At 43.9% G+C, this 13783-nt stretch overlaps 3 protein-coding genes and 1 non-coding gene across 4 annotated transcripts; 2 read left to right on the top strand and 2 right to left on the bottom strand.

The window, feature by feature from the left end:
- Positions 1 to 2835: 2835 nt before the first annotated feature.
- Positions 2836 to 5052, bottom strand: B0T23DRAFT_428685 (uncharacterized protein; the record flags this gene model as incomplete). Its single annotated transcript, XM_062840148.1, has 2 exons — positions 2836 to 3134; positions 4995 to 5052. The coding sequence occupies 2 exons, from the start codon at positions 5050 to 5052 to the stop codon at positions 2836 to 2838; spliced, it is 357 nt and encodes a 118-aa protein (XP_062692868.1).
- Positions 5053 to 6245: 1193 nt separating this feature from the next.
- On the bottom strand, positions 6246 to 7066 carry B0T23DRAFT_395769 (putative rrm-type rna binding protein; the record flags this gene model as incomplete). Its single annotated transcript, XM_062838208.1, has 3 exons — positions 6246 to 6510; positions 6583 to 6839; positions 6932 to 7066. The coding sequence occupies 3 exons, from the start codon at positions 7064 to 7066 to the stop codon at positions 6246 to 6248; spliced, it is 657 nt and encodes a 218-aa protein (XP_062692867.1).
- Positions 7067 to 9547: 2481 nt separating this feature from the next.
- Positions 9548 to 9639, top strand: B0T23DRAFT_t210. Its single transcript has one exon. It is a non-coding gene; the product is annotated as a tRNA-Glu (tRNA).
- A 631-nt stretch (positions 9640 to 10270) lies between these two features.
- B0T23DRAFT_412496 (tricorn protease domain 2-containing protein) lies at positions 10271 to 12974 on the top strand. Its single transcript, XM_062839488.1, has 3 exons — positions 10271 to 10469; positions 10559 to 10810; positions 10894 to 12974. The coding sequence occupies exons 2-3, from the start codon at positions 10706 to 10708 to the stop codon at positions 12643 to 12645; spliced, it is 1857 nt and encodes a 618-aa protein (XP_062692866.1). The 5' UTR covers positions 10271 to 10469; positions 10559 to 10705; the 3' UTR covers positions 12646 to 12974.
- The last annotated feature ends 809 nt before the right edge of the window (positions 12975 to 13783 follow it).

Here is a 13783-nt window from a genome sequence, read left to right as displayed (position 1 = left end):
CTTTTATAGAGAAGCAACAATTCAAATTCAACAACACACAAATAATTACTACGGGATTAATATATTATATTAATAACTCTAAACCTATTGCTAGAAGGTTTCTAAACTACTCAATATACTAAATACTATCGTTTAAAAATAATAGGGTATTAATAATAGCGTAATTAACTTAACCGAAGCCTAAACTCGAATCTTATTAAAACTTAACCCCCTTAAATTCTAGTAATAACTAAAGGAAAATTCAACTAGAAATATGCCGAACCTATTAGCGCGGGTCTACATACCGATAGTATTAATATATAAAAGAAACTCGCTAGAGAACGCCTACAAATTCTTAAGGCCATTATTACACTGAAAATAAATAAAAAGGATATCCAAATCCTAATTAATGAACTTCCGTAGAAAAGGGAATTCATCCTTACTATCTAAATAATTAAAGTCCAACAAAATACTTACCGAAAATACTTAGAAACTATATAATAAAATAAGGGAAATAACCTTTATTACACCGCCTACACTTAAATTCAACGTATTTTTAATTAAACTCTCTTATACTATTTATATTATATAAAGCTTTTACGGACTAAAAAATTCTAATTCACAATAGAGTAATACCGAGAACCAAATAAGTAAATAGTTTAAATTTCAATCTAATTAAATTTAGAAAGCTTTAAATAAATTACCTCGCCTATAATTAAAACCCTTCCTTATTAATCTAAATAACTAAATATTAGCCTCTTCTACACATACTAAACTAATACTATATAACCAAGCAGCCTATTACTAAAATTCGTAAAAACAATTCAATTCTACCTCTATAATCTTACGAATTACTTACCTAATATTTCATATAAATTATAATTCCTTGGGAACAGCTAGCATCCTTTACTTCTCCCTTATTTTATATATTTCGAAGCTAACTAACTACTACTTATTTAACTACTATACTAACCGGCCTACTAATAAAATTCAACTATTATTAAAAAAATAGTAGTACTAAAAGTATTTATAAAATAACTACTACCAATAATAGAACCTACACTTATATTCAGCTTCCTCCTAATTATATATTCGTATACTATTTAATAATTGGACAACAACAACCCCAAATAAACTAAGAAAGCCACAAACTAAATACTCCCCTATAACGTACAACCGCTTACTATTACGAACTTTAAGTAATAATAACCTTTATACTAACTTAGGGAAGCAATTAAAGCCCGGAAAATCAGTAACAATACAGATAGAACAATAAAAATCATTCTTTACCTTAACCGCCTTATTAAAATACTAACTATTAACTACTACTATATATTTAATAATACCAAACAATAAAAATTACTATAAAATAAGCTTATTTTAATACTTTAAAATAGAATAGTAGCCTTCAAGAAGGTTGGTTATTATTACCTATTATTTAAAAGAGGTTAATAAAAATATATATTAAAAGAAGTACTTAGGGGTTAACATTACCTATAATAAAAGAGACGAATATTTACAAATATAATTCGCCTATTACTTCTTATATAATATCCAATACTTATTAATATACCCTCGTACAGCATTAACTACAAATAAGTTAGTAAAAGCAGCATCTATTAACTTATTACAAATCGCTTCAAATCGCCAATACTTAACAGCTTCAAACATATATTACAAATAGGTTTTATACTTATTACCAACCAACTTATACCTCAATGTCCGCTCTATATAAACGTAATACAAAAGGTAATTAATTTCTAAATTAAAAAAGGCTATTCTAATAGTCTTTTACTCAATAGCAGAGTTATTAATAAAAAAGTAACGAAGTAACTATAGGCAATCCTCTCCATAATACTCAATTACCTATCTACATAGTATAAATAACGTAACAACTATAATATTACTATTAGACTTCACTATTAAAAAGTAGCTATAAAGAAACTAACAGCCGTACTCGTCTTTTATAAAGATTATATATAAAAGCCACCTAAGCTAATTAATATAGTACGTAGCATCTATAAACACAAAGTAACCGTACCGATAAAGTATTTCGAATTAACCTAAGGAAATAAAAACAAAACCACGGAATATAATTTAATTAATTTCGCAATTAACCTTAATTACCCTATAGAACTAAAAAACATTTTATCCCTCATCTACTATAATTACAATCCTTTAAATTAAATACTTTAAAACTTTATTAACCTAATAATTAAGTAAAAAAGCAGTACTAACTCTCCGCAGATCAAAGTACTACTATTAATATATTTTACTAGTATTAATTATATTTTATTAAATAAACTAACAACCGCCGGCAATACGTATATTTCTCCCTATATTAATATTATAGCTATTATTACTACGAAAGAACTATAAAATTATTATTAAAAGGTAACTTCGCGTAATCTTATTAATAGTTAATTGTATTAATACTTTAAATTTCTTTATTTAATTGCAAATATTAAAAATATAAGAATAATAACGCCTAGGGTTTATAAGCTTAAAAATAATGGTACTATCAAGGTACTAAATGCGCTTTACTATAACCGGGCAATTATAATATTTATATATCGATTTTATATATATGTTCTTAGATTCGTACTTTTACTTCCGTAGCTTTAAAGGCTATAACTGATAATGTAAATACTAATAAGAACCCCTATCCAATTACTTAATAAAAGGGTTGCAATAGTAATATACAATACTATTAAAAATATAAATATTACTAAAAAAATCGCTATAGCGAAACTATAAATAAATTTCGTTGAATATTATAATAATAATAGTATTGAAAAAGAGGCGATACTTTTCAATTAAATCTATTAGTATTGAAAAGAGGGCAAGCGTTAATTCTTATACGTAGGGTTCAATAATAACGGGCTTAATAGTAATAAACTCAATAATAATGGGCTCAATAGCACCGGGCTTAGCAGTAATAGGCTTAGCGGTAACGGGCTCAATAATAATAGGTTCAACGGCAACGGGCTTAGCGGTAATAGGCTCAGCAGCACCGGACTCAGCGGCACTAGGCTCAACGGTACCGGGCTTAACGGTACTAGGCTTAGCGGCACCGGGCTTAGTAGTACTAAATTTAGCGGCACTAAACTTAGTAGTACCGGGCTTAGCGGTAATGGGCTTAACGGTAATAGGCTCTATAGTAATAAAAATCTATTAGAATTAGTAAATTCGAAAAATAAAAGTCTATACCGTATTTAAATCCCAAAACTTCTACAAACTCCTAAATATCTTTAATAACTATATTAAATATATCTTTATCATCAATTTACACTTCGTTAAAAAGCGTATTACCTCCTCTTAATTCATATTCGAATAGGAGCTCGTCGAAAAAATCGTTATCGAAACCATCCTCCCAATTTAGTAATACGAATTCAAAAAACTAATTATAATTATCATTAGTAATATTATTAGTAATATCAATAGCGAAATAACTATTATTAATAGGAATATTATTAACGCAATTAATAACAAAACCTTAATCTTCTTACATAGGATCTATTATAAACTAAAATAATACTAATACTAATAGGGATTATTATAGTTTGTATTAGTATAATAGAACGCATTTTCGTATTATAGTTAATAAATTAAATATAAAGTTAAATACGTTTTTTATATTATAGTAGAAATTAATTAAACGTATAGTATCCGTATTTATTAATTTAAATAATTATTTTTTTAATATAAATACATTATTACTATTATTAGGCTAACTTATATAGCGTATATTTAATAAAAATAAATATTAAAATTTATAATATCCGTAACTATACCAAACCTAAAGTAATTTAATTGTACTCAACGCCAATCATATAGTTTAAGTATCTTCTATTCGTAATCAAATTTGTATCAATTTCTATAGTAGAATAGTAGTACTATTGTATTATATTTCTAATAGCCGTAATATTCTAGTAGTATATTGTATTTTAGTACGCGTCGCTAATATAGCGTATGTCATCTGACATTTTTTCGATTTTTTTCTTTCCCCTGGTCCAAGAGCCCCCTTGTCGGAACCCATGCGAGTGTGAGTGGGTTCTAAGCGTAATAAGCGATTCCGAAAACGACCGAGGAACCTGGACGTCTTGCGATGTTGCAAAGGTGCAATGGTGCAACCAAGCCAAGAAATTGACAGTCCAAGTTGGATAGCATTGGTGAAGAGACCGGGGGAGGTGACAAGAGATAATGGTTCAGCAGCATTAACAGAATGTATGGCTGGCCTTGCATACTCTGTGTAGAAAGCCTAATTTTTCAGTTAGTAGCTCAGGTATCGCATTAACGAGTGGCTACTTTTAGGCCAGGAACTAAGTAGTTAGCAGAAGCCTGCAAAGAGCGAGAACTGAAGCGGAAGGTGCGCACAGTGCGGGACTTCCTGACTTCTTCTTCTCTTAAGTAGTTGGTCGGGTCATTCGAGTCCCAGGCTCCCAGGGGGCCACATTCACTCTATGCTTGGCACGGCATCCAGATCTCGAGATCAACATCAACAACATCATTGGCACACAAAGAGCAACCTTGGTGTACATAGTCCCGTGTCCTTTTTTGGGGGTTATTGCCCTGTGATGAAAATATCCCATGGATCACGGTTCAGTCATCGACACAGAGTTAGAATAGCTATGTTGGTCTGAATGCCTTTCCATAGGTAACTAGTAAAGGACCTCCACCGACCGCCCCAAGCTCCGAGGTCCCTCCAGGGAACGCCAAGATTGTAGTAGTGTAGTGTAGAAGCAGTCTGTTCCAAAAACTCCAATAGGTAGCCCAACGATCGGGGATGATCATGATCTTGCGCAGATCTACCAGATATCAAGTCACTACCGAACTTTGAAGAAACCTCGAGAGGCAGTTCGATTACACTAGGAAAGTGAACACTCCAAACCTCAACCTTGACAATTCAACGCACAGCACCTCTACATCCCATGACGACGATACACCGCACGGGGTGCAAAAAGGCGTTCGCTAGCGTATCCCAGTACATGTAGTGTACCCCCGTTGCCGCCGACCGAGACGCTGCTGTTCCAACAATAGCGCATCACTGACACAAACGCCGGTCATCTCCATTTTGATACCCCTCGCGTGCGACGGAACTGCGGGGCGTTACTGCATCTCTGGATTTTCAATCGAGGTTTCTTTTTTTTGTTGAGGTGCTTTTGACGATGGGGAGTTCATGGAGGCATACCCATCATATGTACACTATGTACACTACACCTACTAGTGCCTGTCATCATTGAAGCGAGACAGCAAAAGTGGAGCGCCCTTCGTTCGACACTTTTGAAAGGTTGGTAATGCGCAATCCGCGTATAGCTCTTCTACTCACTCTACTATGCCTCAAAAACCAGCCTCTTCGAATTTCACCACAACCCGCCTTCGGTCTTATCGGAGCAAAGATGTCTTGCGCAGGCGTCTGTTGAGTTGTCATTGGTATGCCCTTTATATATTGGAGTCGTTCAATCTCGGTGGAAAATGTTGAGATGTAGGTTCGCGGCGAAGGCGGCGGCACCTGGCATCTGACGATCCGTGGACTCTTTTTTTTACTTTCTTTCTTTTTAGTGTCGGAACAACAATAGCGGTGTGAATAAAGTAGCATCGCTACACTAATTCGAGCACATGTTCGCAGAGTGAAGTGTCAAGTGATAGCTTCAATTGTTGAATTGTTGAGTGCCAAAGCTAGTCATTATGTGGTGATGGCTAGCGGTAACAGACAGCCCATATTAAGCAACTTCGCTGATGATTCCCCTGAGCAGACATAGCCGTAGCAAATGTCGAACCGAAAAGTAGTAGGCGGCGCTTATGCCAAATATCAAATACAAAAATTGAACGTGACATGAATAAACGAAGAAGAAATAAAAGAGCATATGGAATTGGCGTTTTCCTTCGTTTTACCCTCCCACCCATTGACGCCTTGCCGATACGCGCAGCCAAAATGAAAACTTTGAAAATCCCATTGCTCCCATGGTGCAAAAACAGGCCAAGACAACGAACCCTTCCCTTCCTCCACCATTCAAGTGTCCTCCTCTTCCCTGCTGATATATCCTAATCTTACAGCCATCAAAAGGGAAAAAAACGTTCCCATGAATCATGATGCAACACGTACACCGGGTTGCCTGATAGTGGTACCAGCTCAGATGAGATCGAGCCCGTCTTCACAATTCCAGGTAGTGTCTGCGAATGTCAGAGAGGGGCCGCATACGGCTCTGATTGTCCTGGTGGATGCGGGATCCTGTGCCGTATGTCAGACCACCACCAAAAAACAACTAGTAAGGAGCGTAGCCTCCTCGGCCGCGTCCACGGTAGCCGCCACGGTAGCCTCCCCTAGGAGGGAAACCGCCCCGTCCACCGAAATAGCCCCCGCGACCGCCTCCGCGGAAGGAACCTCGACCACCTCGACCGCCGCGCGACATGCCGGGAATATTCGTGCGCTTGGGGACGACCTTGATGTTGCGGCCCTTGAAGACACTCTCGTTGAGAACAAGGGCTTGTGCGACTAGGCTAGGCTCGGTGAATTCGACATACGCGTAACTATTGGATAAATGACACCGTCAGCGTATGTACTTGGGGGTAATCAGCTGGGAAAGAAGAGGAGATACGTACCCCTTGGGTTGACCGGTAAACTTGTCGAGGAGGATGGTGACACGGTTGATGGACCCGCAGCTCTGGAAGTGCGCCTGGATCTCCTCAGGCGAAGCCGAATAGTCGACGTTTCCGACAAAGATGCTCCGACTGTCGATATCCTCCTTGTTCTCGGTGAGCTCGTGATGCTGTTGGTCCAGACTAGCTTGCATCTCGCGGAGTTTGGCAGCCTCCTCTTCCATCTCGGCGACACGGCGCTTCATGGCCGAGATCTCCTCCTGTTCACGATTACTTGGTGTTAGCGCCTGCACTCCGCGTGGAAGCAAACACGGTGGATCGTATCGCTGGGCTTGGGCCGGAGCTGGCGCACCTCATCATCGTTGACATCGTCTCCCGCGTTCTGCTGCTCTTGCTGCTGCTGCTGCTGTTGCTGCTGCTGCTGCTCCTCCTGTTGCTCCTGAGCGGCCTCTTGGGGCTTCTCCCCCTCGTTCACCACAGACGACATGTTGCGAGTATGATTGGTTGGAGAGCGGCTCGTCGCGATTGTGTCGCGTGCAATACAGTCAGTCAGGCCTTGGTTGCGTAAAGGAACTGAAATTGGCAGGTTAGTGAGAGAAACCTGAATGAGCGGGATCGAAAAGTGGTGGTTTGGGTCAGGCTGGCGCAACGGGCTGTAGGAGCGAGGCCAAGGTGGTCAGGTTGTTGGTCACCGATGCAATGGTGGAGGAAAAGGAATACAAAAGTGGGGAGGGGTCCGCTCCCGTGGACCTTCGAAAAGACGGGACCTGGCTGGAGCAAGGGATGGGGAGGGGACTGGACCAGGAACCTTGAAGCCCAACTCTTTAACTTACTTTTAGTTGAACGGGACAGCACCGCCTTTTTGTAGAGCCTTGAGAACCTTGTTGCGAGAAAGAATGTGTTTGTTGCGTGGTGGGATGGGGCTGACGATGGCACAATCGGACTGAAAGACGGGCCCTGGTCGACGCAAAGAAAGTCGTTTGGCCTTCTGCAGCTGTTCCGTCACGTCTTCTCCATGTGCGCTTTGATGGGGAAATTGGAATCGGGGGGTTGTTCTCCAAAACCTTGGGCTGGGTGACAGGACGCCGAGGGAGGGTGGCGTGAGTGTAGTGATAAGCACTGCTTGGCTCCTAAGTAGATAGGGAGCACGTGCCTCCCTGCTCGTGCACTGAGCCGAGATAACGACCTGGGACTTTGGGAGGAACTTGGGCTTGAACTGCGCAAGAACTTGTGAAAGGCTTCACGCAAAGTCATTGGGATCCTCAACGATCGTCTGTATCAGGCGCAGGTAGTTCGACCAGTTCTTTTTCATGACTTACCTGACTCGGCATTACCTTAGGACCCAACGCGAGCTACAAGTTTTCATTATCGGCAGGGAGAGTTTCGGGACTGATGATTTAGATGCGTGTTTGGTACCTAGCTATCTGCCAGTCAACATCTTGGTTCAGGCATTACATGTACTACTGCCCGAGTCCTCTTCCCAGGCTAACAGCCGTCAACGTCACTTACCTCAAACAGTCACATCGATGTATCGCCCCTCCATTGTTGTATTTAATCCTTCGATCACCATTTTAGCATGACACTCCGAAGACCATCGCAATGACATACAGAGGATCGAAACTCAATTGTCATTCTCGCTCGGCATCTTCGAACCCACGTTGAAGCCCTCGATACCCATCACTACCTTAGCTCCATAAGGTGCAATATTTGTCAGGCTGTTCGATGAGGACCAGACGTAGAAGTCGGTCAAGCCAGTTGTGTCTTCATTGAGCACCGGTCACCTGGTTGAAATGCTGTAACCCAGGTCAAGGTTGCGTGGACGCTTGTCGAGGCCAACGTCAGAATATGCCTCGGGCGAGGACATTATCAGGCGCGGGAGGGTTGACCGAATACTTGTCCCTTATTACTCGCATATTGATGGGGGCAACATAGCTTACTGTCCCAACTTCCCAAGTGGGTGCGTCTCGTGGCAACAGCGAGCGCAGCAGAAACCACGATACCAGTTAGGGCAGACATTGTCTTCGTTACCTATCTCATGCCATTCAGTACCAGATCATCTTTAACTTCGGGACGCCTCTGGCAAAAATGGCCGGCGCTATCTGAGATATAGAGCGAACATATCCTAAGACGCAACGGGGTTAACTGGAGCTAGTGCGGCTGGCAATTATGACCAGCCAGTTCGAATTCCCCTCGGGGTACATAAGATTGGGATTCAGAGGGTTTAAGCAGGTCCTCTCCGTGGCCAAGCCGTCGTTGGGCTAGGAAACCAGTGCCCGGTGCGCGGTGCTGGAGGTACAAATTCCCAGAGCCGGCAGCTGGTCAGTTCGAACTTTGACTTGGGCGGTTTGAGCTTTTTGTCCCTTATCCTCTTCTTCCAAACTTCTCCTCAGGCAGATTGACAGGCAGGATCAAGCTCGTCTGTTCCCCGTTGAATTGCGGTTCTTTTTCAAAGAGTCTCAGATGTTCGGTCCTTTTGCATGCCTGCACATCGAAAGGCTAATAGCTGTTGCCAAAGCAACTTGACTACATACCTACCTGGAAAGACGATGGCTTACTGTAGTTTCCATATCCTTACGCAACACCTTCTCCGGAAGCATGGAGTTCTGCGATTCGTGAAGTAAAGGGATTCTGAATTGTGAAAAATCCACATTGAGATCCTAGAGGTACTGGAAATAGTTTTAACTGAGCGTCTCCTCCAACATCATTTCCGGCCCCTCGAGAGTGGTATTTCATGTGAAGATGTTGGACATGGGTTATAAATCACTAACGGTGTGTGAGTCTCAACACAGACGGTGGTTCATACTCGTCAGGGCTTGAATTACCTTCCGACCCTATGCGCCAGCGTGTATGGTTTTCCAGGACCGAAAGGAGTATTGCTTAAACATTATGGACGTTCGAACTAACATTTTGGCCCTTATAGTGTGTCAATCTTATGAGTCCTCCAATCAAAATCGGAAGCCATTCCAAATCGGGTATGGTGTAGCGGTAACATCGTTGACTCTCACTTCTTAGGAGTGACTGCTCTCTCAACAGCCCCGGGTTCGACTCCCGGTATCCGAGTCTCAACATTCTTTTTTGAATATTTTGCAATTGCTGCCAGGGCCATCCAGCAAAGCATGAAGAGTAGTTAGTCCTGGTTTTTCTTGCCGTGGGATTTGGATTTTCTTTATAGCAAACTGAATCTCGCAATATCAACATCTCATTCCCTTTTTGCTTTTTTCCCTCCTGTCTAGATGTTAGTATACTACGTAGACTTTTTCCATCGTTGTCCCTGTTGGAAGATGCCATCTTCAGGCCATCGAGTCATTACCTAGCGAACCCATCCAGCGTCTATGATATCAAACTGCAAGTATTCAGATCTTAAGGTGACCCAAACTTTGGTCGACAGTAGGAAACGTCGTTATGCAGGAGAATCACTTGACGAGACGATGCCACGAGCTGTCGAGACACCGGACAAACCCGTGGTCCTTTATAGTACGTAGACAACTCTGTTGGAAGAAAGCGTGTTTCTATGGCGACGCTTGTCAACAAACACCCCTTTTTCTACTCGTGGGTGTTAGCCTTGGCGCGATACAACCTTATTTGGCGAAGCCAAGATCGAGCCCGCATTTGAAGCAGGTATGTAAAGTGACTGCACGGACATGGCGTGTAAAACATTGTATTTAGTCAGCTTATGATTATATCTGAACATCATGTATAAGGATGGGACTGAGTATGATTTTAGTCGTCATCTTCCAGCCAGAGACATGATCTATCCAAACCGACGGGGAACGTGGAAGGAGCGCTTCTGTCCATTCTGTTCCTGCTTGCTCGCTGCAGTGTACACTACTGCTGCTTTGGCGGCAACGCTACCCCGCAACGCCAACCCCACTGTCCATGTACCTCTGTAGGTAGGTTCTCCGCCGCGCGTCCCACTGCATCATCGTCCAGGCTCCAATGGGCTCCATCTAGCTGACACCGATCTGACACCTTGGAACAGCTCCCCCTTGTTACGAGCTCCCCCCAGCTGGGTTGATACCTTGGCCCCCTACTGCGTATAATAAGCAAACGCCAACTCGCCGATCACTTACTCTCGCGTCCCCAAGCTATCTACGAAGCAACAGACAAAAGAGTCAAGGAGAACGATATGCCCATCGAAATCGACAAGATCTTGGCCGCTGCGCCCGCCACGACCCGGGGTCAGGCCACCCAGCTCTCTTGCGATCCCAAGGGCGAGCGCATAGTCTACGCTGTAAGTCTTCTTCACCGCCAGCAATACCATCGCCAGCCAAAGTACACTCGAGCTTACCGAGACACATCCTTGAAACCCCGCAGTCCGGCAAATCCATCTTCGTTCGCACCATCGACGAGCCATCCAAGTCCCTCCAGTATACTGGCCATACAACCACTACTACCGTTGCCCGCTTCTCGCCATCAGGCTTCTGGGTTGCTTCTGGTGATGTCTCGGGCAAGGTGCGCGTCTGGGACGCTGTCGGTGCCGAGAACACCAAGGGCGAATACTCTATCATTTCCGGCCGCATCAACGATATTGCCTGGGACGGCGACTCACAGCGTGTGATTGCCGTTGGTGATGGCCGCGAGCGATTTGGCCATGCTTTCACCGCTGACAGCGGCAACAGTGTTGGTGAGGTTACGGGCCACAGCAAGGTTGTCAATGCCGTCAGCATAAGGCAGCAGCGGCCATTGCGAGCGGCTACAGTGTCGGACGATGGATCCATGTGTTTCCTCCACGGCGCACCCTTCAAGTTCGCCGATAAGGCCTCGGAGCACAAGGGATTCGTTACCGGCACGACGTTCAGCCCAGACGGTGCAACATTGGTCACGGTCGGTGCCGACAGAAAGATCCAGCTGTACGATGGAAAGACGGGCGCGCCGACCAAGGCGATCGGCGAGGGTGTCCACACGGGCGGTATCTATGGCATCAGCTGGGCTTCCGACTCGAAGCATTTCGTCACCTCCAGCGCCGACCAAACTGTTCGCGTATGGGATGCCGAGTCGGGCAAGAACACCGAAACCTGGCGGTTCGGGCCTGAGGGCAGCGTCAGCATCCCGGACCAGCAAGTTGGCGTAGTCTGGCCGCATGGCCGTACCGACGGGCTCATTATCAGCCTCAATCTCAATGGGGACCTCAACTACCTGGTTCCCGGCAATCCCAAACCGATCCGCGTTGTTCAAGGCCACAACAAGAACATCACCGCCCTCGGCGCCAGCCCCGACGGTAAGGCTCTTCTGACGGGTAGCTTTGAGGGCCGCGTCCTGAGCTGGGACCTCGCCGCGGGCACCGGAACCGTTGTCGACGGCCAGTCGCATTCCAACCAAGTGACCCAGTTCTCCCTCTCCCCCTCAGGCGGCACCGTCTACAGCGTCGGCTGGGACGACACTCTGCGCTCCGTCGACGTGTCTGCCAACACCTTCACCGGCTTATCCACCAAGCTTTCCGCCCAGCCCAAGGGCGTCGCCACCACCAGCGACGGCAAGTTCGTCGTCGTGGCCGCCCACACCGGCATCCAAGTCTACCAGGGCCCCGACTTCATCTCCGAGCTCCCGACCACCTTCACCCCCACTGCCATCGCCGCCTCCCCCACGGACGCCTCCGTGATTGCCGTAGGCGGCGACGGTAACACAGTCCGCATCCACTCGCTCTCCAGCTCTGACGGGACTCTCTCCTCCCAGCCCGTCGCCGTCCTTACCAACTCCTCCGCCCAAATCTCCACCCTGTCATTCTCTCGCGACGGCAAGTTCCTGGCGGCCGGCAACTCAACGGGCAAGATCGTCGTTTACCGCACCAGCGGCTCTGGCTCGTGGGAAGTGGAAACCGACCGATGGTCGGCCCACACGGCGCGCGTGCTAAGCATCGCGTGGAACGAGGCCGGCACGCATGCCGTCAGCGGCGGGCTAGACACGAATGTTTGTGTTTGGAGTTTGGCGAAGCCAGGGAGCAGGACGAGCGCGCCGAACGCGCACAAGGACGGCGTGAACGGGGTGGCGTGGACGGAGGAAGGTACGGTGGTTAGCACGGGTGTGGATGGGGCGGTTAAGGCCTGGAAGGTTTCGGGGTTGCCATGAGGCGCTGGCGCGGGTATGGGGACTGACCAACGAGATGTGGAGGGGATTGTTAAGGCAACCAAACTATGCTTGACCCTTTTACATAGAAGGACTGCCTTGGTTATGACTGATTGATTTGAGCAGGCGAGCAAGTTTAATTACAATGAAATTAAAGATATGTGCTTACATGGCATGGCTGTAGCTACTCGTATGATGATAACCTCTCGTGGATAGGGGTCTCCGTGGATGGCGAACATTTTCAGACTTAAAACTCTCTACTAATGGTGTTTCCTTTGTGCTTCATAATGCCCACTCCAACACAATACTACCACATACGACCATAGATGGTAGAAAACTCGGGATCCCGTCCGCTCTCCCATAGATAAGCTACTAATCGGAAGCATGTCTATGGGAGGAGGTTTTTATAGGGGTTTGGATGATTTAGTTAAAAACGCCGCTACCGTTCCTTATAACTATTTTTATTACCTTCGCCATCGAATATACCGTTCTATTTACGCCAAGCCCAGCAGAGTAGGCTAGGTATATACTATATAAGTATAATAAGGTGCTTACCCTTACTATTTACCCCTATTATTTATTTAGAAGTGGGAGGTGTGGTTGGCTTTGGTGAATATTTTCTCCGTACGTATATCGCTTTAAGCGAGTTAAATAGGCCTTAAAATATAAATTGCATCCTTACCCTCGGATTTCCGGCTGAACTAAATAAATAAACTTTATTCTAATTATATTTATTATATATCTATTCTTCCTAATTAATTCTACCGTATAAATTACGGCCCCTATATTGCGAAGGTTATATTGGTTTTCGTATAAAACCTTCCTTCCGAGTTTTTTTATTGATTTCTCCTTTAAAATATATAGTTGTAGAAGGTATTATTTAAGTCCTACGGTACCGACCGTACTCCTCTATCTATATATAATACGGAAGAGATAGAGCTATAAAAACCGTCGATACTATTGATTGTACCCGATATTGAAGAATAGAAAAGAAGAGTATTTATTAACGTTAATAAATTTACGGTAATAATATATAAATATTCGCTTTATAAAAAGATTAAAATTAAGCGAAAATATGCGTAGTATTTATAAAATAGGTATATATCTTATTATTTTATTATTTTCTTTAATATTATATATT

Source organism: Neurospora hispaniola (assembly GCF_033458365.1).
Source record: "Neurospora hispaniola strain FGSC 10403 chromosome Unknown B0T23scaffold_4, whole genome shotgun sequence".
Taxonomy (NCBI): Eukaryota; Fungi; Ascomycota; class Sordariomycetes; order Sordariales; family Sordariaceae; genus Neurospora; species Neurospora hispaniola.
The sequence above is the reverse complement of the archived record's forward strand: the minus strand, read 5'-3'. Positions and strand labels throughout refer to the sequence as shown.